The sequence below is a fragment of the Gopherus flavomarginatus genome, chromosome 10, assembly GCF_025201925.1.
Source record: "Gopherus flavomarginatus isolate rGopFla2 chromosome 10, rGopFla2.mat.asm, whole genome shotgun sequence".
Taxonomy (NCBI): domain Eukaryota; kingdom Metazoa; phylum Chordata; order Testudines; family Testudinidae; genus Gopherus; species Gopherus flavomarginatus.
In genome coordinates, this window is record NC_066626.1 from 76,290,270 (window position 1) to 76,314,593 (window position 24,324).

At 42.2% G+C, this 24,324-nt stretch overlaps 1 protein-coding gene across 1 annotated transcript in view; it reads left to right on the forward strand.

Annotated features, from left to right (window-relative positions):
• CNTNAP5 (contactin associated protein family member 5) overlaps positions 1 to 24,324 on the forward strand; it is a 439,165-nt gene that overhangs the window by 345,599 nt on the left and 69,242 nt on the right. The window contains exons 14-17 of the mRNA XM_050916993.1: positions 79 to 235; positions 14,293 to 14,420; positions 14,593 to 14,763; positions 17,786 to 18,004. Coding sequence (XP_050772950.1) covers positions 79 to 235; positions 14,293 to 14,420; positions 14,593 to 14,763; positions 17,786 to 18,004 — 675 coding nt within the window. The remainder of the gene's footprint in view (positions 1 to 78; positions 236 to 14,292; positions 14,421 to 14,592; positions 14,764 to 17,785; positions 18,005 to 24,324) is intronic.

The following is a 24,324-nucleotide window of genomic DNA, read 5'->3' on the forward strand; positions in this document are numbered from 1 at the left end:
AGCTTCACTTTAACACATTTACTTCCAGTGCAATGTGCTCATCACAGGTCTGTCATCTTTTCCCCTCCTCTCACCCAGATGGAATGCCATATGTTTGGTGGGTTGGCCGTGCCAATGAAAAGCATCCTTACTGGGGAGGATCTCTTCCTGGAGTTCAGCAATGTGGCTGTGGACTGGAAGAAAGTTGTCTAGATATGAGATATTTCTGCAACTGTGATGCCGATAAAGAAGAATGGTAATTATGCTAAGAATTTTGATATATCGTATGTGTGGAAAGATGCGGGTAGGATAGTAAGGAATGATGGGGAGCTGAATCTTGTGCTAATTTATACCAAGCAAAACCTGATTTGTTTCAGTGCAAGTAAATGAGGAGTGAGTCAGCACAGAATTTGTTCTTATTTAAAGCACAGCTTTTCATTCAAACAAAGACAAGCATTCTACTGGACACAGTTTTCCATTGTGAATAGCATGTTGGGCAAAATTCTGCTTTCAGTTATTACTTGGGAAACAGTATTTCAGTCTGTGGGCTAAATCATGACATTTTTACTTGGTCAAAATTTCCATTGACTTCAGTTAGAGGATTTCCTGAATAAAGACATCAGGAGTTTAGACTCCTCAGTGCCACTGAGGGGAGAGTTTGGGCCTCAGACAATATTTTTTAGGTGAAGGTAGGAGCAGAGGAAGTATATCCTACCAGAAGGGTTTGTAAGCCAATAATTTAAATTTCTATATGTGCCTAGATATTCTATGTCTGCCTGATCCAAAGCCAAATGAAGATGGTGGAAAGACTCCCTTGCTTTCTGTGCACTTTGGATTAGGTCTTATAGGAGGGTTTATACATATAACTGTATATTCAAAACCCTATGAAACTTGAATCTTTGATTTACTGAATCTCTGTCCACTGAATGTTCCCTAATTCTGGAAAAAAATGTGAATGTAAACTCTTCCTTTTACCCTCTGGTCATGCTAAAGACTATTAGCTGCTGACAGAGATCCAGTCTGGGTATTTTCAAATTAATTTCCTATTTGTTCTATTGAGGATTAGAAATGACAGACATGCTTGTTGAAAGTACAAGGACGTTTATCTGAAACACAATAAAAAATGTACATGAAACCAAAAAAGAGGGATAATCCACAGATGTGAGTTGCTCTGCTTTATTTTTAGAAAAATATTTATCACACTTAGTAGATCATCAACAAGAGTTGGAGAGAAAATACACACCATATATCATAACATGACATTGTATTTAAAATAGTATCTAAATTTCCTCTAGGAAACCCTCATTTTGGAGAAATAAAGGGACACAATAAAACAGTGCATGGAGCTAGCAATATAAAGATACACATCCAGCTATTCAAACGTGACCAGTTGTTTCGAGTACCTCACTTTTTGGGTGCCCAACTTGCAGCACTTAAAAAGAGCCTGATTTTTCAGAAAGAGTGGCACACCCACGCTTTGAAAATCTGGACCCCTAGATGTGTCAGATTGAGCACCACAGAGTCCTTAGTCGGTTTTGAAAATCTCGGTCCTGGTAAGTTTTCAGTTAAAGATCATTAGTAAAATAAAATGAATATCCTGTCTTCTCGTTCCAAATATTAGTGTCACAAAAATGTACACTATAACGTAAGGCTATAATTACTAATATAATAGAGTTAATAACAAGACTAAGCTGAATGAAGGAGGGATGACTTGGGATAAAAAGTCACTTGTTAGGTGAACTCAACAGCTGCGAACAGAGGAGTATCAGAGAGAGTAGCTGCAGACTTTGTACTTGGAGGTAGTGAGACTTAGTGAGTGGTGTGTCTAGTCTGTGGGTGGGTTGTTTAGTTGAGTGGTTTTTTTTTCCTGTTTGTTCTCTGTGTATAGATTACATAGCTTGGCTATGGGCCCCAGTAAGCAGGGTGCTTTGCTAAAGGTCACCCAGCTCTAGTCCTTGGGGCTTTGATTAGCCCAGATGTTTGAAGTCTCTGAGTGGTCAATCGCTCCCTAGGAAGCTGAGCTGAACAGGGAAGACTTGGTAGAAAAAGTCATTTGCTAGGCAAACTCAAGAGCAGCAAACAGGAGAGCTAAGAGAGTGAGTGTAAGAGGCTTTCCTTACAGGTACAGCACTACATGTGATCTCAAGATGGCCAGCGATGGAACTTGACCTATAGCAAATGTGCCAAGTTCTCTTGGCCTAATGATGGATGGGATTCCATATTCATGATGTGCAAGTTGGTGGCTGTGCTGAAGGAAAAATATCTTGGATTGGAGGGGCAAGTTAGAGATGCTATTGAAAATTGGAGAAACTGAGGAGTTCCTAGAGAGCCAGATTCAAAAAACACCAGTATCCCAGGGTCAGAGAAGAATGGAGCTGGCCACCAAGGAATCAGAGAGAAAGAGAGAGGAGTCCTGGCAGTTCATAATCATTAGAGGCTATGGTGATATTCTACATGGCTGGAGACAGATAAGCTGTGTCAGACTGTGGCCACCAGAGAGAAGAGGACAGGGAGGAATTCCATAATTAGTAATATAATCCAGCAGGTCCAAGGAAACAGAGATGTGTACAGGACACACCCGTGGATGGCAGCTCAGCCCAATATGTAAGAAAATCAAGCTTACCCACAAAGAGTTCTATAACTATACAAGGAAGACAGACAATCCTTATGGGAGATTCAATACTCAGAAGAACTGAAAGAACATTCTGCAAGGAAGAAGTGGACAACAGGACAGTGTGCTGCCTTCCTGGAGCCAAGACACAAGATTTCACTCTAAGATTGGATAAGCTTATGAAGTCAATGGGCAAGGATCCATTGGTTCATTTTGGCACTAATGATTCTGTCTCGTAGGATATCTCACAGATACTAAATGATGTTAGGGCACTCAGAAACATGCGGAAGAAAAAGAATATGCAAGCAATCTTCTCTGAGATCCTTCCTGCCTTACAAGTAAAGGAAGACAGAAGGCAGAATATTGTGGAAGTGAACAACTGGCTAGGTAAGTGGTGCAGGGTGGAAAGTTTTAGTATTGTGGAACATTTGTCCACCGCCTGTGGGAAGAGAGGGCAGTATAGTTTGGATTGGTCTAGTTGTACTGAAGTAGAGGCTATCTCCTCAAGGACAGGCTAGCTAAAGCAGGGGTGGCCAACCTGAGCCTGAGAAGGAGCCAGAATTTACCAATGTACATTGCCAAAGAGCCAGAGTAATACATCAGCAGCCCCACATCAGCTCCCCCCCCACACACACCCACATTGCTCCCAGTGCCTCCCACCCACTGGCAGCCCTGTCAATCAGTGCCTCCCCCTCCTTCCCCGCATCTCCCAATCATCTCTTTTGTGGCGTGCAGGAAACTCTAGGAGGGAGGGGGAAGGAGCGAGGGCACTGCAGGCTCAGGGGAGGGGCAGGTAAGGGTGGAGTAGGGGCAGGGCCTGTGGCGGAGCCAGAGATTGAGCAGTCAGCACCCCTCAGCACATTGGACAGTTGGCGCCTGTAGCTCCAGCCCCAGAGTCGGTGCCTATACAAGGAGCCACATATTAACTTCTGAAGAGCCACATGTTGCTCCGGAGCCACAGGTTGGCCACCCTGGGCTAGAGGGGGTTAACTAATAACGAAAAGGGAGAATAAAAAATGGGAAGATATGAGCACTGGGTTAGCACAAAATTGAGATGTTGAGAACAAAATTATTCAAGGAACCAAAGGACATGAAGAGAAGAAATTCTTGAATTGCCTATATACCAATGCTAGGAGCATGAGTAGCAAACAAAAGGAACTGGAATTGCTCATTTATGAGCATAAATTCAATCTAGTTGGTATTAGTGGAACCTAGTGGGATGATTTGCACTATTGGAATATTAAAATCAATGGTTATCACCTATTTAGGAAGGATTGAGTGGGCAAAAGGGGAGGAGCAGTGTCATTCTATATAAAAAATGGCATTACCTGTTTCCATGTCACTGATAACTCACCAGAAATGATATTGAATGTTTATGGATCAATGTCCTAACAGATAAACCATAAAATGGGGTATTAGTTGTCGTCTGCTATAGACCACCAAATCACATTATGGAATAGTGGCCGAGGAGCTCGCTGGACCATTAAGGTTGGTTTTCAATAAGTCTTGGAGCACTGGGGAAGTTCTGGGACACTGGAAGAATGTTAATGTACCAGTTCTTAAAAAGAGTAAGTGGGATCTGACGAAGTGGGTATTCACTCACGAAAGTTCATGCTCCAAAATGTCTGTTAGTCTATAAGGTGCCACAGGATTCTTTGCTGCTTTTACAGATCCAGACTAACACGGCTACCCCTCTGATACTGGGATGACTGGGGGAATTATAGGTCTGTTAGCCTGACATTGATCCCAGGCAAGATAATGTTGTGGCTGCTGTATGACTCAATTAATAAAGAGTTAAAAGGAGGGTAATGCAATTAATGCAAATCAATGGGTTTATGGATAATGGACCATGTCAAATTAACTTCATATCTTTTATTGAGGAGCTTACAAATTTGGTTGATAAAGGTAATAGTGTTGATGTCATTTACTTAGATTTCTGTCACGCATTTGACTTGGTCCTGCATGCATGATATTTTGATTTGAAATCTAGAATGATATAAAATTAACATGGCACACAATAAATGGATTAAAAACTGGCTAACTGATAGTTGTCAAAATATAATTGTCAATGGAAAATTATCATCAAGTGGGTCGTTCTCCAGTAGGATTCCATAGGGATCAGTTCTTAGCCTTACACTATTTAACATTTTTTATAAATGATCTGGAAGAAACCATAAAATCAACATGACCACTGATAAAGTTTTCTGTGGCAAATAAAGAAGAGAACAGGTCACTGATTCAGAGCGATGTGGATCACTTGGTAAACTAGGCACAAGCAAAAAATATGTGGTTTTGATATGGCTAAATGTATACACAGAGGAAAAGGAATGTAGGCCATACTTACAGAAGGGGAGAAATCTATCCTCTGAAAAAGATTTGAGGTGGTGAAGAATCAGCTGAACATGAGCTCCCAATGTGATGCTGTGGCCAAAAGAGCTAATGTGATCCTGGTATGCAAAACAGTAGACTCTTGAGTAGGAGTAGAGAGATTATTTTACCTCTGCATTTGTCGCTGGTGTCATCTCTGCTGGAATCCTGTGTCCAGTTCTGGTGCCCACAGTCCAAGAAGGATGTTGATAAATGGGAGAGGGTTCAGAGAAGAGCTCTGAGAATTAAAGGATTAGAAACCTGCTTTATAGCAATAGACTCAAAAAGCTAAAGTCTATTTAGCTTAACAAAGAGAAGGTTAAGGGGTGACTTGATTTACAGTCCATAAATATTTACATGGGGAACAAATATTTTGCAATGGGCTCTTCAGTCTATCAGGGAAATGTATGATCCACTGGCTGGAAGATGAAGCTAGACTTGAAATGAGGTGTAAAATTTTGACAGTGTGGTAATTAATCACTGGAACAATTTACCAATCGGTGTGGTGGATACTCCATCACGACAATTTTTAAATCAAGATGTGTTTTCTAAAAGATCAGCTCTGAGAATTATTTTATGGAAGTTCTGAGGTCTGTGTGCTATACGGGAGGTCAAATTAGATGATCACAGTGGTCCTTTCTGGCCTTGGAATCTATGAATATTTCACACAATCATAATCCATACAGCCATAACACATTGAGAAGATTCCCACAGGAAACTCTAGAAAAGATATGCAAGGAGGAAAGGAAGTTTATGAAGTATTGGGAAGTATTGAGTTGAATAAGCTTCTTCTGCATTCCTTTTCCCTATTTCTTAATTCTCAGGAACGGCGAAAAATATTATCCATTCATAACTAGGTGAAAGAATAAAAATACTAGATTACATCAAGATTGGGAAGGGGTGAAGGAAAATTTAGAGAGAAATTTCCAGGTTTGACAAGCCTCCAAAAAATCTAGATCTGTTTATTCTGAAACATGAGTGTCTGGAGATTGGTGATAAATATATCAAGGGGGTTAACGTTAGGGAGGGAGAGGAATTATTTAAGTTTAGTACTAATGTAGACACGAGGACGAATGGGTATAAACTGGATATTAGGAAGTTTAGACTTGAAATTAGACGAAGGTTTCTGACCATTAGGGGAGTGAAGTTCTGGAATAGCCTTCCGAGGGAAGTAGTAGGGGCAAAAGACTTTCCTGGCTTTAAGACAAAGCTTGATAAGTATATGGAGGGGATGTTATGATAGGATCGTTAATTTGGGCAATTGATCTTGAATTACCACCAGACAGGTCTGCTCAATGGTCTGCGGGGAGATGTTGGATGCGATGGGTACTGAGTTGCTGCAGAGAATTCCTTCTTGGGTGCTAGCTGGTGACTCTTGCCCACATGCTCAGGGTTTAGCTGATCGCCATATTTGGGGTCGGGAAGGAATTTTCCTCCAGGGCGGATTGGCAGGTGCCCTGGAGGTTTTTCGCCTTCCCCTGCAGCATGGGGCACAGGTCGCTTGCTGGTGGTTTCTCTGCAGCTTGAGGTCTTCAAACCATTTTTGAGGATTTCAATAACTCGGTCCTGGGATAGAGGTTGTTATAAAATTGGATGGGTGGGGTTCTGTGGCCTGCCTTGTGCAGGAGGTCAGACTAGATGATCAGATTGGTCCCTTCTGACCTATGAGTCTATGAGTCTATGAGTCTCAGCAGGGAATTCCCATGTTTACAATCTGTCTGTCAGGGATGTTCTTGGGATCAGTATATGTTAGGGACATTTTGAAAGCTGTAGCTTTACATGTTATCCATCATATTTTCCAAGAAGCACTAAAGAGTTTCATGGGGAAATGAGGTGCTCCCCTTCTCTATCCAGGCTACTTTCTAATGGTCTCACAGTTATTTGCCTTGGTATTTAATTCTGCCTTGCTCAGTGTTGGTAGGAATTGAAACAAAAACTGTGGGGTTGATTGTGATCTCATATCAGCTTTTCACCCCTGCAACCTGATTGGCATCATGGCGTTATTTCTGATTTACAGTGGGGAAAATGCTATTGAATCAAGTCTGACATGAAATAATGAAATAGACATTATGTTTTGTGGGACAGCTGGTACCAACTGTCCTATTATCAGTCGCTCAATGTGCTCTAAAAGTCAGTTATGCTTTTAACCCTCTCAGGCATTTCAGAGGCCCACTGCTCAATGAGGAGGGGGAAACAGTAACGGGAGACTTGGAAATGGCAGAGATGCTTAATGACTTCTTTGTTTCGGTCTTCACTGAGAAGTCTGAAGGAATGTCTAGTATAGTGAATGCTTACGGGAAGAGGGTAGGTTTAGAAGAGAAAATAAGGAAAGAGCAAGTAAAAAATCACTTAGAAAAGTTAGATGCCTGCAAGTCACCAGGGCCTGATGAAATGCATCCTAGAATACTCAAGGAGTTAATAGAAGAGGTATCTGAGTCTCTAGCTATTATCTTTGGGAAATCGTGGGAGACGGGGGAGATTCCAGAAGACTGGAAGGGGGCAAATATAGTGCCCATCTATAAAAAGGGAAATAAAAACAACCCAGGAAACTACAGACCAGTTAGTTTAACTTCTGTGCCAGGGAAGATAATGGAGCAGGTAATCAAAGAAATCATCTGCAAACACTTGGAAGGTGGTAAGGTGATAGGGAATAGCCAGCATGGATTTGTAAAGAACAAATCGTGTCAAACTAATGTGATAGCGTTCTTTGATAGGATAACGAGCCTTGTGGATAAGGGAGAAGCGGTGGATGTGATATACCTAGACTTTAGTAAGGCATTTGATACAGTCTCGCATGATATTCTTATAGATAAGCTAGGAAAGTACAATTTAGATGGGGCTACTATAAGGTGGGTGCATAACTGGCTGGATAACTGTACTCAGAGAGTAGTTGTTAATGGCTCCCAATCCTGCTGGAAAGGTATAACAAGTGGAGTTCCGCAGGGGTCTGTTTTGGGACCGGTTCTGTTCAATATCTTCATCAACGATTTAGATGTTGGCATAGAAAGTACGCTTATTAAGTTTGCGGGCGATACCAAACTGGGAGGGATTGCAACTGCTTTGGAGGACAGGGTCAAAATTCAAAATGATCTGGACAAATTGGAGAAATGGTCTGAGGTAAACCAGATGAAGTTCAATAAAGATAAATGCAAAGTGCTCCACTTAGGAAGGAACAATCAGTTTCACACATACAGAATGGGAAGAGACTGTCTAGGAAGGAGTATGGCAGAAAGAGATCTAGGGGTCATAGTGGACCACAAGCTTAATATTAGTCAACAGTGTGATACTGTTGCAAAAAAAGCAAACATGATTCTGGGATGCATTAACAGGTGTGTTGTAAACAAGACACGAGAAGTCATTCTTCCGCTTTACTCTGCGCTGGTTAGGCCTCAACTGGAGTATTGTGTCCAGTTCTGGGCACCGCATTTCAAGAAAGATGTGGAGAAATTGGAGAGGGTCCAGAGAAAAGCAACAAGAATGATTAAAGATCTTGAGAACATGACCTATGAAGGAAGGCTGAAGGAATTGGGTTTGTTTAGTTTGGAAAAGAGAAGACTGAGAGGGGACATGATAGCAGTTTTCAGGTATCTAAAAGGGTGTCATCAGGAGGAGGGAGAAAACTTGTTCACCTTAGCCTCCAATGATAGAACAAGAAACAATGGGCTTAAACTGCAGCAAGGGAGATTTAGATTGGACATTAGGAAAAAGTTCCTAACTGTCAGGATAGTTAAACACTGGAATAGATTGCCTAGGGAAGTTGTGGAATCTCCATCTCTGGAGATATTTAAGAGTAGGTTAGATAAATGTCTATTAGGGATGGTCTAGACACTATTTAGTCCTGCCATGAGGGCAGGGGACTGGACTCGATGACCTCTCGAGGTCCCTTCCAGTCCTAGAGTCTATGAGTCTATGAGTCTATGAGAGACATTTTTGTCTGTATAAATATTGATTTATGTGTGTGTGTGGAATAAGTTATATGCTCATTGTGACCTCCTTACCATGTCCCATAATGAAAGAACTGCCTGATTCATTTTTTTCTTTTCATAATTTTTGTTTTCTAAGGAGAAAAATAATCTATGTAGATGTAGTGCTTGTGATTGCCACATTTATCAGGGGTGTGATAATTAACAAGTTGTATGATGATCAAGAACGCTTTGGTAAACTGTACTGAGAGGAATAAAAAGAGTCTTCTTCCTTGAGGAGCCTGTCCCTTAAATCCCCCAAGCAATGTTTAGGTCGGCCATCCATTACCCAGATTGTGAGCAGCAGGTGTTTCATCAAAAGGCCGTTTTGGTGAAGTTTTGAGACTGCACACTATGTAGGGTTTCCCGTGCCAACATGCTATCAGGTCGTGCCAGTGCACAGTGAGAAAGCAATGTGAATTTAGAATCTATTTGCATCACATTACATAGTCCGGGGGTTTCTTCTCCTAGTTTCTTTGCTGCAAACAGGGTAAATTCAGAGGTTTATTCAGTTAAACTGTGTTTTGCCCACTGGAAAATTGGAACACAGCTCCTATTTTGTACAATTCTAAATTGCACATTGCCTGCTTACGGGCTAAAAGGGGACTCAAGGACCCTGAATTTTGCAGAGTTTCCAAACAGGAAATTTCATGCTTATTGAAGATTGTCTTTGCAGTTCTCTGCTAGAAAACTGACCCCCTAGTACATAATGAGCATTTGAATCTTAAATCTGCTGGGATCTGAACTGTGAAGCTAGCCTGCTATACATTATGCTGGAAGGGGAATACAGTACTAGATGCATTTAATTTGCCTTAGCATAAAATAAAATGGGTGCTTAAGAAAGGAAAAATCAGACAACCGTTCTTGTTCCTTTTAGTTAAATCAAACTCCTTACTGCAGCTCAGGAGCAGAGACCAGTCAGTGCTACTATAGTTTCCTTTTGGGAAGCAGGCAGAGGGGTTTTTTTTGTTTGTTTGTTTTTCCTTTCCTAACCTCTGGTCTTCACTGCAGATTAAAGTAATGGTTCGTCAGAGCAGACAGAAAGAAACAAAATGTGAGAGAAAAGTCATAAAGGGAGGAGTGAACCTAGTGATTGGTAGAAAAAGAATATGCACTTGCAGGCATGTTGATTTTAAATAAAATCCAACCAGACATCTAAGCCAACTGCTAATTCTGGTCTTATTAGGTCATGTCTACACTGCACAATTAAGTCAACTTAATTTATGTTGGCATATAGCTGCTGCAGTAATTATATTGTTTGTGCATGTCTATCTTTGCTTGTGTCGGTAGTGCATGTCCTCACCTGGAATGCTTTTATTAATTGTACTATCAGTGTGTGGCATTGTGGGATGACTCCTGAAAGCCAGTAATAGTCAATATAAGCAACACAGTATCTACACTGACATTGTGTTGATGTGACTGTAGTGACCTTGACTCCACGCCACTTGTGGAGTTTCAGTTATTAAGTTGGCATAGCCGGACAGTTACATTGGCAGGAGCAAAATTTAAGTGTAGATGCTTCCATGGTTAGGTCTATGTAAGCTGCTTTGCATTAAACTAACTCAGTAGTGTAGACAAGACCTTACTTGAAGAATGATATGCAGTCCCTTCTACAGTAGCCAGGTGGACTGCAGTACAGTTCTGAGTTTGCCATATCAGAAGGACTCTAGTATTTTAACTTCAGCAAGTCACTCTAGAGAGAGCCCCTCACACTCCTGACTTACAGGTTCCACGGGTAGGGTTGGTAACATGATAACAGGAGTCAGAGAGTTAACTTGGCAACAAATTTACTGAATACAGAACTAATTTAATGATACCAGTGGAAGAACAGGAGAAGCAGATCTCAGAACAAGTGACTGATGCGTAAGCCAGTTTGATCCAGTGATACTGTTCTAACCATGTCCCCAGCTGGTCACCTGCGACACAGAGAATGCATCTGAAAAAAAAAATTGGGAGGGAGAGTGGAGAGACTTGACTACAGTGTACTGATATCTCCATGGGAGACAGATTCTTGGTAGTCAGTGACTTTTCAATCTAGGAGAAAAAATTGTAAGGCAATTCAATAATTGGAAGCTGAAGTTAGACAAATTCAGGCTAGAAAGGAACAGTTTTTTATCAGGGAGGATAATTAACCACTGGAACTATTTACCTAAAGGTGTGGTGGATTTTCCATCACTTGAAGTCTTTAAATCAAAGCTAAATCTCTTTCTACAAGGTATGCTCTAGATGAAACAGACATTAGGGGCTGGATACAGGAATTACTGGTGAGGTTCTGTGGCCTGTGAAGTACGTCAGACTAGAGGATCACAATGGTCCCTTTTAGCCTTAATATCTGTGATCTATGAAAATCCGAATGAACAATGGGAAAGGAAATGATAATATAAACCTGGAAATGTACCAGGTAACGTAGCTAACATCTGCTGCTTATTGCCTGAGAAAGTTTGGTTGTTAAAATCTGTAAGTTGATGCAAAAGGGGAGACCATTTTTGAGGTGCAGCATTGTGTAAAATGCAAGACCATTTCTTTGCTCTCTATTGATATAATTTATTTATGTTGTCTCCATCCTTGTAGATCTCCAGTGGTTCCCCTTTTGCTTCAGGACCCAGTCAAATATCACCTGCCATGCTTTTAAGGTCCTTTGTGGACTTTTACACTGTTCTTTATGCACCTTAGGGACAGTTCTTCCATCTGCCTCAGTGGCAAGGGAATTCTGACTTCTCGTCTCACCTTTCTTCCCTGTTCACTCCTCCTTCCATTCAAAAACCCCTGGGCTCTGCATATGCCTCAAAGATTTTTTCCATAGGCTCACCATAGCACCTGTCACCTTGGACCTGGTCAACCTCTTGGGGGTCACCAGGTTGTTGTATTGCAGATGCTCTTGCTAGTTCTGGTTATCGGAACATATTCTAGTTAGCCCTTCAGAGACATGCTTACTGTCAGTTTAGGTGCAGCTCTCATGGGAAGCTCTGTATATTGCTACTCATGTCCATTTACTTCCTTAGTCTTTGTCTCTGACTAAGATCCATTCTTAAGATGTAGCTGTAGCCTCCAGGTTAAAGCCACTCATGTAAGCAAAACATTAGAGCATATATTACTGAATTTATCCTCTCAGTAGCCCTGTATGTTAGAGAAGAATTATTATCTGCATTTGACAGAGGGAGAAACTGAGCCAACGATACACAGGAAGTCTGTAGTGGTGCTGGTAACAGAACCCTGTTCTCCTCTGTCTTTGGCCAGTGTCTTAACTATACAGCTATCCTTGCTAGCTTGCTTGCTTTGCTTTGCTTTCCATGGTCTTATCACTGTAGCTGTAAGAAACTTCTCCTCTTTAGCTTCTGCCATCCTGAGCACTTGGATCACATCCTGAACAGCCTTTCTTGGAGACTGAGCACTTTCAATTCCCATTGACAATGATGGGACCTTAAGAGTGTCCAGAATGCCATACATCACAGATTCTGGCCCTGTCTGTTTTCTTGCAGCTGCGAATACGTCTCTTCTACTTTATTTTCCTCTATTAACTCTCTCCCCCTCTGCTGTTTATTATTTACTGTAACTCACTATTATTGAACTCAGTAAATCATTTCTGCATGCAGTTGGCAAGATACATGCTAATTAAATTGTATTCTGTTGGATTATTAATGATCTGCCCTGCACACGGACTCAAAATTTTCTCTAATGGAAACCTATTATACTGGTCTGTTTCCCATGCTGTTCATTGACATCTGCTGATGGCAGTATTTTTTCCAACTGTACTGTATTTATGAAAAATTGCACTGAGTATCCAAGCTACTCAGACCCCACAAGAGTTTTTATTAATATACAAGTAGAAAACATTGCAGTAGGGAGACCATATGAGAAGAAATTATATTTAATGACACCACTGCTCCACCATCTGTCAGAACAAAATGTGAATACTGCTACCTAGAGATTGCCAGTTTATGATGGTTCAGGCTATTGGGATGCCAGAGAGTGAGATTTCTGAGAGTATCCTTTTATTAGTACACAGAAAGATGAAAAATGGTCCTGTAATGTTCTCATCAAGCTACTTATTTGTCATTTACAGGTAAGGCTACCTGTGCTCCATTTTAAAGAGCCCAACTGCTACATTATCCCTCAAACACTGTTACTCCAGCAATTGTCCAAAGAACTAAATTTTCATAATGAGGCATGGAAGAGCATTTGTTTTCAATTACTAAAGATAAATTTGAAGCATAACGTACTCTCTATTGTGTTAATGGAGTTGCATGGTGAGATACAGTGTACTGGGATCACACATGCATGCTGAGATGACATAAAAATCTGTTTAATAATGCAACTGTACGTTCTGTGCTGATAGCACGTTCCATGCAAAGAGCTCAAAGTGCTTTACGGGCATTAACTGATGAAGCTCCATGAGGTATGATGAATTAATCTTCAAATTGATGCGTGGCACCCATCAGCAGCACTACCCATCTGGGCAGTGCACACTGGGCCCTGCATCTCCTCAAGAGCCCCTCCCACAGTTGTGTAAGAAAAGTGCTGCACTGCTCCCCCGCCCCCAGTTCCTTTGTAGCGTTCATGGACAGCTTCGGAACTCCCCGTGTGGTTCTGCTCACGTTTTTTTCTGACATATTTAGCTCTTAGTTTCATTAATCCTGTAAATAGTTAGCAGTTTGTGTACCCTTTACTTAAGCTTTCTTTACTGTTTTCCATTTTTATTTCTAGTTTGCTAGTTACTTGCAGTGCTGAGTCACCAAGGTCATGTAGCACTTTCTGGGCTTCAAGCAGTGCCCTTTGTGTGAGGCATTGCTTTCTAATAGTGACTCCTCACACACGTTGTTTGCTGTGTCTCAGTAAAGGACACATCCAGGAGAGGTGTAGCATCTGCTGCTCCTGTAAGAAATTCACTCAGATTTCCAGGGATCTGCGCCTCAAGCAGCATATCCTGGAACAAGCCATGAGGCTGACCTCAGTACAAGCACTGGTGCCAGATCACTCTGACTGCATGCAGTCAATCGCTACTGTGGCAGAGACTTAAGACAGGCCCTTGGACCCCTCTCCAAGAAGGAGAGTCACTCTTCCTCTCCTTCAGTTCCTTGCAAAAAGGCGCACAAGACTGTTGGGAGCCACTTGAGCTCTAAGAGAAGCTTGTCTTCCACTTCAAAAAGAGGCCTGGGGCAATGCCAAGATTCACCAGGTGCTCAGGCCTTATAATTTATGAATCTATGAATAAAGTAGCCTTGAGGCTGCTCTATGGTAAAGCTTGTTAGGTAACTTTACAGAAACAATTGTGCTTTAATCAAAAATTGTCAGTACATATCAAATGTTCTTTAGCGTAAGGAATGGAAGGGTTGTGTCCTCGATTCATTTGTCTTTTCTCTTTGCTATAACCAGGACACATGATACTGGCCTTCTTTCCTTCAAAGACCATTTGCCTGTAACTCAACTCGTGATCACTGACACAAACAGGTCAAACTCAGAGGCTGCTTGGAGAATTGGCCCCTTGCGTTGCCATGGAGACAGTGAGTACCAGCTCTTCTCAAATTCCAGATGTACAGAATGTCCCATCCCAGGTTTTTTGTTTGTTTGTTTTGTTTTTTTTTAAATATTTGATAAAAAACAATCTTTACACATGTGGCTTTCACTCACAGCCCTGTGCCAGTTAACTATAGAGAAGGGTATTGTCTTTTGCAGGACAGTTCTGGAATGCAGCTTCCTTCAACACAGAGGCCTCCTATCTACACTTCCCCACCTTCCATGCAGAGTTCAGTGCAGACATTTCCTTTTTCTTCAAAACCATGGCTGTGTCTGGGGTCTTCCTGGAAAACCTTGGGATTAAGGACTTCATCCGCATTGAAATAAGCTGTAAGCGTCAATGCTGGGAATTCACCATATTCATTCCTTACAGCCAATTTGGTGGGGAGGTGGGAAGCAAGTGCTTCATGATATCTTTATAATGCCCAGCATAACTGTAGATAGATAAAATGGTCTCTGGAGAGTAAGGAGTCCCTTGTTGCTAAGGCACTGGGCTGGGACTCAGCAGATCTGGGTTCAATTCCCTGCACTGATACAAATACCCAGTGCTCGGTCAATGTTCTTGAACTCTATGTCCTCCAGTTTGCCATGTTCAAAATGAAGATAATACTTATTTTTTAAACCCTTTGTCTATTTAGACTGCAAGCTCTTTGGAGCAGGGATTATCTCTTAGTACATGACTGTGCAGCACCTATCAGGATGGGGCCCCTGTCCGATTTGAAGCCTATTCGTGTTACTGGAACGCTAATACTAAGCCATTATAATAATTCCTGTTGTTGTTGTTATTATTATTATTGTTACATTTCAAACATGAGGATGCCATTTTACTGTTTCTGCCTAACTCAGGCCTGTTCTACACTGGGGGTGGGGGATCGATCTAAGTTACGCAACTTCAGCTACTTGAATAACGTAGCTGAAGTTGACGTACTTAGATCTATTCACCACAGTGTTTCTCTGTGGTAAGTCAACTGCTGCTGCTCCCCCATCGACTCTGCCTGCACCTTTCACTCTGGTCGAGAACCAGAGTCGATGGCAAGCGCTCAGCATTCGATTTATCATATCTTCATTAGACACGATAAATCAACCCCTGCTGGATCAATCACGCCGGAGGGAAGTGTAGACATGCCCTCAGTGCCAGTAACACAACTCATTCTCAAATGCCACGCTCATAATTTTAACCTCTTCATGGGTGGAGACTAATTAGATGAGTTTCAATGTTTGTCCCTGTCAAGAAATTGATCATATGAGATCTGTTGCCTAGTCATTCTCCACCCCAGCATAAAATACTCTTGGACAAGGGCAAATAGTGTTAAAGCAATGATCTCTTGAGAGTTGAGGGCCCACAAAGAGTATGGTGAGGGCTCTAACCCATGCTGAGAGCCATTAATGGTCCTGCTAGGCCCTATGAACGCCACAAAGCCCACTTAGTGGTTGAATAGTAATTATAGCTCAACTTATGCACGGGGAAAAAATAGCGACAGCTAATTGGTAGGTTTAACTTCTCTCTCTTATTCCACTGATTTAGAATATTAACAGGGGGAAAACTATTGTGGCTTTGAAATGAAATAAGGCCCCTCTGTTCTCAATTCTGTCAGGATGAGAAAATGCAGAATTGAGTGCCATCCATTTTGTAATATGGTTATAATAACCTCAACATAAAATTTAATAAAATAAGGCCCCAAGGCCCTTTGATTCATTAAACCAGTGGTAAATGTCATGGTGCATTATCACAAGGTAATGAGGTATGATTTAGTGTTAATTGCACATCAAAGTCCAATTTGGTTATAGTTCAGTGTACTGTATATCATTCTCGGGGATGTGAAAAAAATGACAGTTTGACACTAACTGTGACAAACTACTACAAACCACTTAGATGCTTGTTTAGCAAATTCTTTCATCAATGCATGCCAAAACATAAGCTCACAAAGTAACTAGTTATTGAAAAGTTGGGAAACTTGGAGTTCTCTCTTTTTTAACCTAGACTCCTCATTAGCAGCATCTTGTTGTGTATCTCGCAACCAGATGGAATTTGCAGCCTAGAGGGTTTGTATGGAGAAACCTCCAAAGACCAGCTGCTTGGAAAGGAATTGGCCTTTTAGCAGATGCAGAGGCTCAGAATAGATCTTTACCTATCCCCGTGGAAAGTTTTCTAACTCAAGTACCTGAGCAACAGCATCCAAAATCAGATCTATCCAATTTCTTGGGCTTGCAACAACAGGTTTCCATGAATTTTCAATTCGCTACCTTCTGTTTGGCATGCAGGTCACAAAGCTGGTACCTTCAGTCTCTGGTGTATGCAGTAGTTTAAGGAGAGGAATAAATTCAGTAACAATAATATGAAAGACTTCTGGTTGAAGCCTGCTCCTGTTACAGTCATTGGAATCTTCCTATTGACTTCCATCAGAGCAACTTGAACTGCTTTGTGACACTCTGTCTTCCTGATTACGTTTCTGTCCCTCGGGGGGGAGGGGGGCGGCGGATGTACACTACAAAACACAAACAAACAAAAAACTCCACCCACAGCAGCAAGTCTCAGAACTCAGGTCAACTTATCCCAGCTTGCAGGGCTTTCACTCCAGGGCTGGACATAGCAGTGTAGATGTTCTTGCTCAAGCAAGGTTTTAGAGCCCAGTTCCACCCAAGCAGAAACGTCTATCCTGCTATTTTTAGCCTCATAGTGTGAGCCCAGTGACCCCAAGTCAGTTGACCTGAGCTCTGAGACTCACAGTCAGTTGTTTTTTGAGTTTTCTTGGCAGTGTAGATGCACACTAGGATCCCTTCATATCTCAGCATGTGCAACATATGCCCCTCTATTCTGAGACTGTCCCTTAACTCTGTCTCTCATGATGCTTACCCTGCTACCAGGGTCAGAGCTACCTATGTGACCAAAGGTTTTGAGCAGACACCTCCCATTACACACTTAAAACCTAGCTTCCTGCTGTTGTCTTTTATTAACCATACATGGTTAGAAAGGCTACATTGGAAGGGGTAGGTTGACCCTTTTCCAGCTGTTGGCCTCACTCACACAGTGTGGAAGCTTTAACTGCCAGCATCAATTTTGTGTGCAATGCTTTACATCTAAGTGGTTAATTTTCCCAGGGGGGAATGAACTAGTTTTCCTTGGACACCATCACTGAAATAGCAACAAAGTTAGGTATAGCGAATGAGTCTTCAGCCCTTTATAATCACAATGGAAACTAAACAGAGCTGCGGGATGAGATTTACATCTAGGCTGCCATGTTATTTGCTAGGTTAATAGTTAATGGTGCCTTCATTTATAGACTATTCTTTGATGTCAAAACCAGATATTTAACTCCATCCTTCATCTCTTCCTCACCCTTGCCCATTCCAGCCCCTGAGGAGATCACCTTCTCCATAGATGTTGGAAACGGCCCTATAGAAGCTACGGTGCAGTCTCCCACGCCTCTGAATGACAACCAGTGGCACTTCGTCCGAGCCGAGAGGAACCTCAAGCAAACATCTCTTCAAGTGGATAACTTTCCTAAAAAGATTCTGGAGGCACCTGCCGAGGGGCATTTTCGTTTGCAGCTTAACAGTCAATTCTTTGTAGGTAGGGACCATTTAAGGAATTTTTTGGTTGTTTGCAACTTTTGTCTGTAGTAAACCAGTAACACAACTTTTCTAGCCACTGAGGTTGGGCATCTTTGGGCTAGCTAGTGCCCTGCTTTTTTACAGCCATGCAGTTGAGAGAAAAGAATAATGATTGCCACTTTGTAGTGGTGCCTCCACAAATGCAGTCAGAGACCAACTGAAGTGCAGCACACGTGTCCTTTTATTGTTTGTGTCCGTTCCCACCACCTATTATTTACAGAGACCCACACTCTGGGAGACTACTAACTGCTCAGTCAACAGGGATCTAGAGCCCACACTCCTCCCTTTCCTGTCTCCCCCGGTTTCCTGTCTCTTAGCCAGCTTTATAGGGCAGGCTGACTACCCAGGCCTGCAGGTGGATCCACTCTGGTAATTAGCACGTGGCCCCTCAGCCAGCCCAACTACTACCCTTCTTCCTCTGGAAGAGGGCTAACAGGAGCCTGGCTTGTTTCTCCTAGCCAGCACCCTGTTACACACCTCTTTTACCCACCTGCATGTCCCATGTCAAAACCTCCAGAATCATAGCCTCTGCCCTTGAGGGACTGCGTAGACAAAGATTTCCTCAAGTGTATGTGCTGTTGAAATGATCTGCTGAACAATATCTGAATATTTCCATTTCTGTAGCTTTTTGCAACCAGCTCACTGTGGGGATTAAATGCTGAGCGCTTTAGATTTGACACACAGGTCTTGTAGCATATTTATGTACCCTAACAAGGAGAGGCATAGTTCTTGGATGCAGGTTTCTGGCATAGTTGCAAATAATCTGCAGTATTTCCTTCAGATCTGCTCATTGTGGTAAACATTGCTATCGGTAAACTCATTTGTGAGAATAGCCATGTAAAGCAAGCATAAAAGCTATGAACACAGGCAAAGTAAACACAGTCAAAGAGACAAGCAGACATTTTATTTACAGATTATTTTTTCACTTTATTTGCTCAACTCTCATGCAACCAAACTCCAATTTTGGGCTCAGTTGCTCCTGCCTTTTTTGGTCACTAAAGCAGAGAGGACAAGGAGCCTTTACGCTTCACATCTCTTATACAATAGCCAGACTCTAGCCATCACAGAACTGCCCTTTGAGATGGGCTGAATGGCTGCATACTCCTCTGTACTCAGGGCTGTGTATAAGTGATGTATTCTGGCCCTTTAAGAAATTCTATTTAACTGAAATGCCTTTGCCCACTTCAGCCTGGCAGTGGGATATTCTCTGTTCCCCCAAATATACAGACCCTACATGTTATGAAGGTTTTCAGTTTTCCATGAGATGCTTATAAAATTGGGGTCCGGTGGGGCTGGGATCCTTCTGGATGGGAAGACATTATATTAAAAAAAGATACTTCACTAAACCAGCTATCATTGTTTCAGTAGTATTTTGCCATCCTAAGTGCTAATACATATTGAAGTCAAGCTCTAGTAGCTTTCAGCATAGAGGAAACTTACTGAAGATCGGAGGGCCCATGTAGGACTCTCATAGTGTAGGACAGATCTATAAAGAAGTTGGGCTTAGCCCACCTGTGACTGGTTAGCAGTCTCCCAGCTGCTGAAATAAAAGATCAGCAAGAAGCTCTGTTGAAGTGGAAACAGCAGTTAATGTGTGATTCACAAGCCCATAGCCTGGGGAGTATAGCCCTGTAGGGAGTACTAGGCTTCTGCAGAAGATTCTGGGACTTAATCGTGAAGAAAAGTGACTTAAAAGCTGATGCCATTGGCAGTGATTTTTGGCTGGCTTTAGAAAGACCCTTTTGAAAGACTATTTCAGCCCACCTTACGGACCTAAGCAGTGCCACTTACTTGGAGTTTTCTACATAGGAACATAAGGTGTAATAGACTGGATCAGACCTGTGATCCATCTGGTCCAGTATCCTGTCTCCAACAATGGCCAGCTCCAAATGCATTAAAATAAACCTTGCAATAGGCAGATAAAAGATAATCTGCTTCCTATGAAGGACTCATGTGAACTCCTGGTAGTTAGAGGCTGATAGAAGACCTGAATCATGTGAAGTAAATTTCATCCCATCTGAAAAACAAATAATAATAATAATAATTAATAATAATTAATAAACCACATTAATTGTAAAAGGAAAGAAGTAGCCAAACATAATGTTCTCTTGTATGTTCCCCACATAGCTTACAACATATTTGTTTACAGAAGCAAGGTAATATCTGTTATTGGAACCTCTTCTGTGGTGAGAGAGACAAGCTTTCAAACTCTCTCTCTCTCACCAACAGAAGCAGGTCCCATACAGGATATTACCGCACTCATCTTCTCTCTAATATACTGGGACTGATCTGGGCTACAACAACACTGAATACAATATATTTGTTTTTACATCTGCAATGCTCTGCATACCAGTTAAGATTAAGTGGTTGCCACGGTCAGTACGCACATGCTTAATTAATAATCCATATAGCTGACGTGATTTGCTGTTTTAAAAAAAAATTTAGAACATTTTTTAATTAATCTCCCCATTTTATTTCATTTAAACACAGCATTTCATTTCCATGAAGGAGATGGCTAGTCATCAAGATTTAATATATTTTATTTTTATCTTCCCTTCTGAATCAATTCAAGTATTTTGCAATTCTCATAAACAAGACTCCGTCAAAGTTTAATTTAGTTTATTTATCTTCTGAAAATATTTATGGATCCTTCTGGATGGAAGGTGTATATTAATATAAGATACTTCTATTATGACGAACAAATGTGGATCCAGTGTAGCTTTCCAAGTATAATTTTGTCTGTACCTGCGGAGATGTTAATAACGACAGAAGAGAAGTGACGAAGTCTTTCACCTCTACAGGTTGAAGTTTAAATAGGGCCTTGATCAGACAAGTAGAATGAATTCTGGGGTCTAAGATTAGTTTCTAGTGGCATTGAGAAATTGCACTGGCAAAATTTTGGACTTGGGGAGATGTTTGCACAAACCATGCTTGACTTCAATGGAGCAATGTCAGTTTACACCAGCTAAGCTAATAATGTCTACCCTACATTATTCTATTATTTACCATATGTAACTTTAGGGACAGATCCTCCCCTCGTACTCCATGAAAGTCCATGGCTTTAGGTTTGTAAGCAATGGCATGATTTTCTCCTTAGGTCTTTGGCTTAAAATCAAATTGTAGGATAGCTATTACCTAGTGACATTTACAGAATTGTCTCTATGTGGGAATGTTGCACCAAAGCCTTTTTCAGGAATGTTAATAGAGCTATTAGTGGTATTTAGCCAGGATTTGGCCGTGTGCCCTATGTATCACTGCTCTGGTTGTGCCATTCTCTTCTGCAGAAATTAAGTGTCTGCTATGCAGAGAATCCTCACACAATTACACATTCCAAGGATGTCTTTCAGAGACTGAGGTGTGGACTTCCCCTGTTTGTCTCAGTGGACTGTTAACTCTAGAGTCTAGTGACCACACTTGAAGTGTCAATATTGTTAACATGTTTCACTGCTGATCATTTCAGCAGAAAAATCCAGCCACTCTGAGATCATGAGTGGAGATTAAGGATGGTCTCACCATTATATTTTTTCCACTCTAACCCCTGTGCTTTGCATGTTCTTGAGCTTCAGCTCATTCATAAGATTTTAGAGTAGATTTCAGTTCTCAGTTTGTTCTTTTTATCTGACTATTGCGGCTGTTGTGATTCCATATCCAGAAACATGGTACCAGGTATATGGTATGACCCTGAATCTCAGTCATGCCATTCCTAGGCCAGGGAGACAGGCTAAGGTGGCGTTAAGCTACCTTTGTGTTTCTTGTATTCTGAGTCCCTGCAACTGCCTGCCCAACCCCTGGTTTAAACCTTAAGGCTGCTTTGCATAGCTGTCTATTGGATGTACTCGGGGGCAATTTCTGGCCACTTTAAGGCCCCCTTTATGATATCAAAGCATTGTAAAGAGGAATTGGTGTATGTAAGAATTGGCCCCTGTATATGTGTGCGCCTATCAGCTATAGTAGAGCACAGTGAAACTAGGCTCAGTGTGGCATTTCTTCCTTGCCTCTACATTTTCCACCAGTTGTCAATTCAGCTCAGCTCTACCATCCTTCATTTGTGCTTGAGTCAGAGATAGCGGCTGCTGGTGCAGCCGGCTGAGGTGCCGTGCATTTCCTGTCCCTAGTGTGGTTTCTTTCCTAAAATGTCCCCAGGTATTGTTTTGGGGGGTGGGAAGGGAAGGGAGAAATATACAAGCATTTAGTTGTACTTGGAATTCCACTCTGTCACTAAGCTTATGTATAAATTGTTGTTAAGCTCTGGTGGGCTCCCCAGTCAGTCAGTGAATCCTGGAGGTTTGATGGGGTGTACTAGGCAGAGGCCTCCTGCTGGAGCCCTCAAGATCCTACCACACTCCATGCCAGAAAGAAGTAGTAGAGCTAAATCCTTCAACTGGCCTAGAGAGGCTGCACAGGAGGCAGCCGATCAGGGAAAGACTGTAGGGAGCAGCCAGTCAGAGGGTTGCAGACCCATGTAAAGGGAGCTGCAGTTCAAAACAGAGGTAATTCCTTGCTGGAGCCAGAGGAGTACAAGTGGTGCTCCTGGCTAGCTGAAGGGAGCTATAGTACCATGGACAACTCAACTGCTGGCAAGGAGCGAGGAGCAAGAGATTGTTCCTGGCTCGCTGTTGGGACTTGTTCATCATATGCCTTGAGGTGAGGGTGGGCCATTGGTGAAGGTGCTGAGGCCCATGGTGCTGTAGCAGCATAGCAAAGAGCTAAAAGAGAAGCAGTGGCACCTGGCTGCTATCCATCGGGTTCCTGGGCTGGGACCTAGAGACGTGGTCAGGCCCATGTCCTGCTGGCCGCAGGGGAGTGGCCTGAGACTCATAGAGGAGACTGAAGACTACTGAATAGGGCCAGAGATAGTGAACTGTTTAGACTCTATTGGACTTTGACGCACCCCTGGAAGGGGGCCTGAAGTACTTGGTGGCCCAGCTGGCGAGCTGGGGTCACAGAGGCCCAGAGAGGGTGAAGACGTTGCCTCTAGAGAGGAAACCCTGGGGGTACGGCTCAATTGCTGAGACTGGTGTAAAGACTGTTGAACTGTTTACCCTGCAAGGGGTCTGTTTTGCTAGTCTCTTTCCACAGAGTATGACTCGGCCGGAGGGCTGAGTCGCCAAAGACTCTCTGCAATTAGAGTGTGTGTGCAGGCAACTGGGGGCACTCGCAAGACAGGAGGATAGTCATGAGGATATTCACCACATCCTGTTGACAAGAGGATATTCATGGGTGTTTTTGTGCAGTTGGAGGTGTTTCCTCCCAAGTTTTAAATAATGCTAAAGCTACTGCTACACTGCGTCTTGAGTAAGGAGTGAGCAGCACCACTGGATCATCCGTTTGTATTACTGCGTCTTTGTTAAATTCTGTGCTTTAACTCTGCCCCCAGAGCAAAACAAAGTCCTTTTCCACAGAGCCAAAGTGACGGTCATTAGTCATGAGTACTTAGAAAGTCTTTCAGTATGGTGTGCTCCAGAGACAGTGTCTATAGAGGGGTGGAGCAGGCACAGAGTTCAGATTCAGAATAATCCTAGGCACAGCTTAAATTTTGGATTGGAAACTGCAGCAGAACTAGAGTTTGAGGTGGACAATGCCAAAGCCCTCATACTCATTCTCTCTTCTTGAGGTAGTAGATGCATTCAAAGTGGAAACTGGAAAATAATGCCTTCCAATTGTGCATTCATCCTTGGGTGGGGAGGGGAGGAATGCAGGGGAGAGGACCAAGAGGGGAGTGTTCAAATCCAAACCCTGCAATTTCTCCGCCCCACACACACCACAAACAAAAGATGAAGGGATTCAGAGTGAAGTTTGTGCTTATTGACAATACCATCTAACAAGGCACTAGGGACCATACTGCACTCAATTACAGTCCCCCCTCATTAGGACAACACTCTTATTAATTATGCATAATAGGGGAAGTGCAAAGGTGTTGACCTAATAATAGATTTTGGGTTACATGGTTTATATACTATATACGTTACCTAGATAGTACCAGAAAGATTCTTTTATAACTAAAAGAATGAGTACCACCTGTGACACCTTAGAGACTAACACATTTATTTGGGCATAAGCTTTCGTGGGCTAAAACCCACTTCACTGGATGCATGCATTGGAAATACAGTAGGAAGATATGTATACATAGAGAACATGAAAAAATGGGTGTTGCCATACCAACTCTAAGGAGACTAATCAATTTAGGTGGGCTATTATCAGCAAGAGGAAAAAAAAACTACTGTATTTTCCACTGTGTGCATCCAGTGAAGTGGGTTTTAGCCCACAAAAGCTTATGCT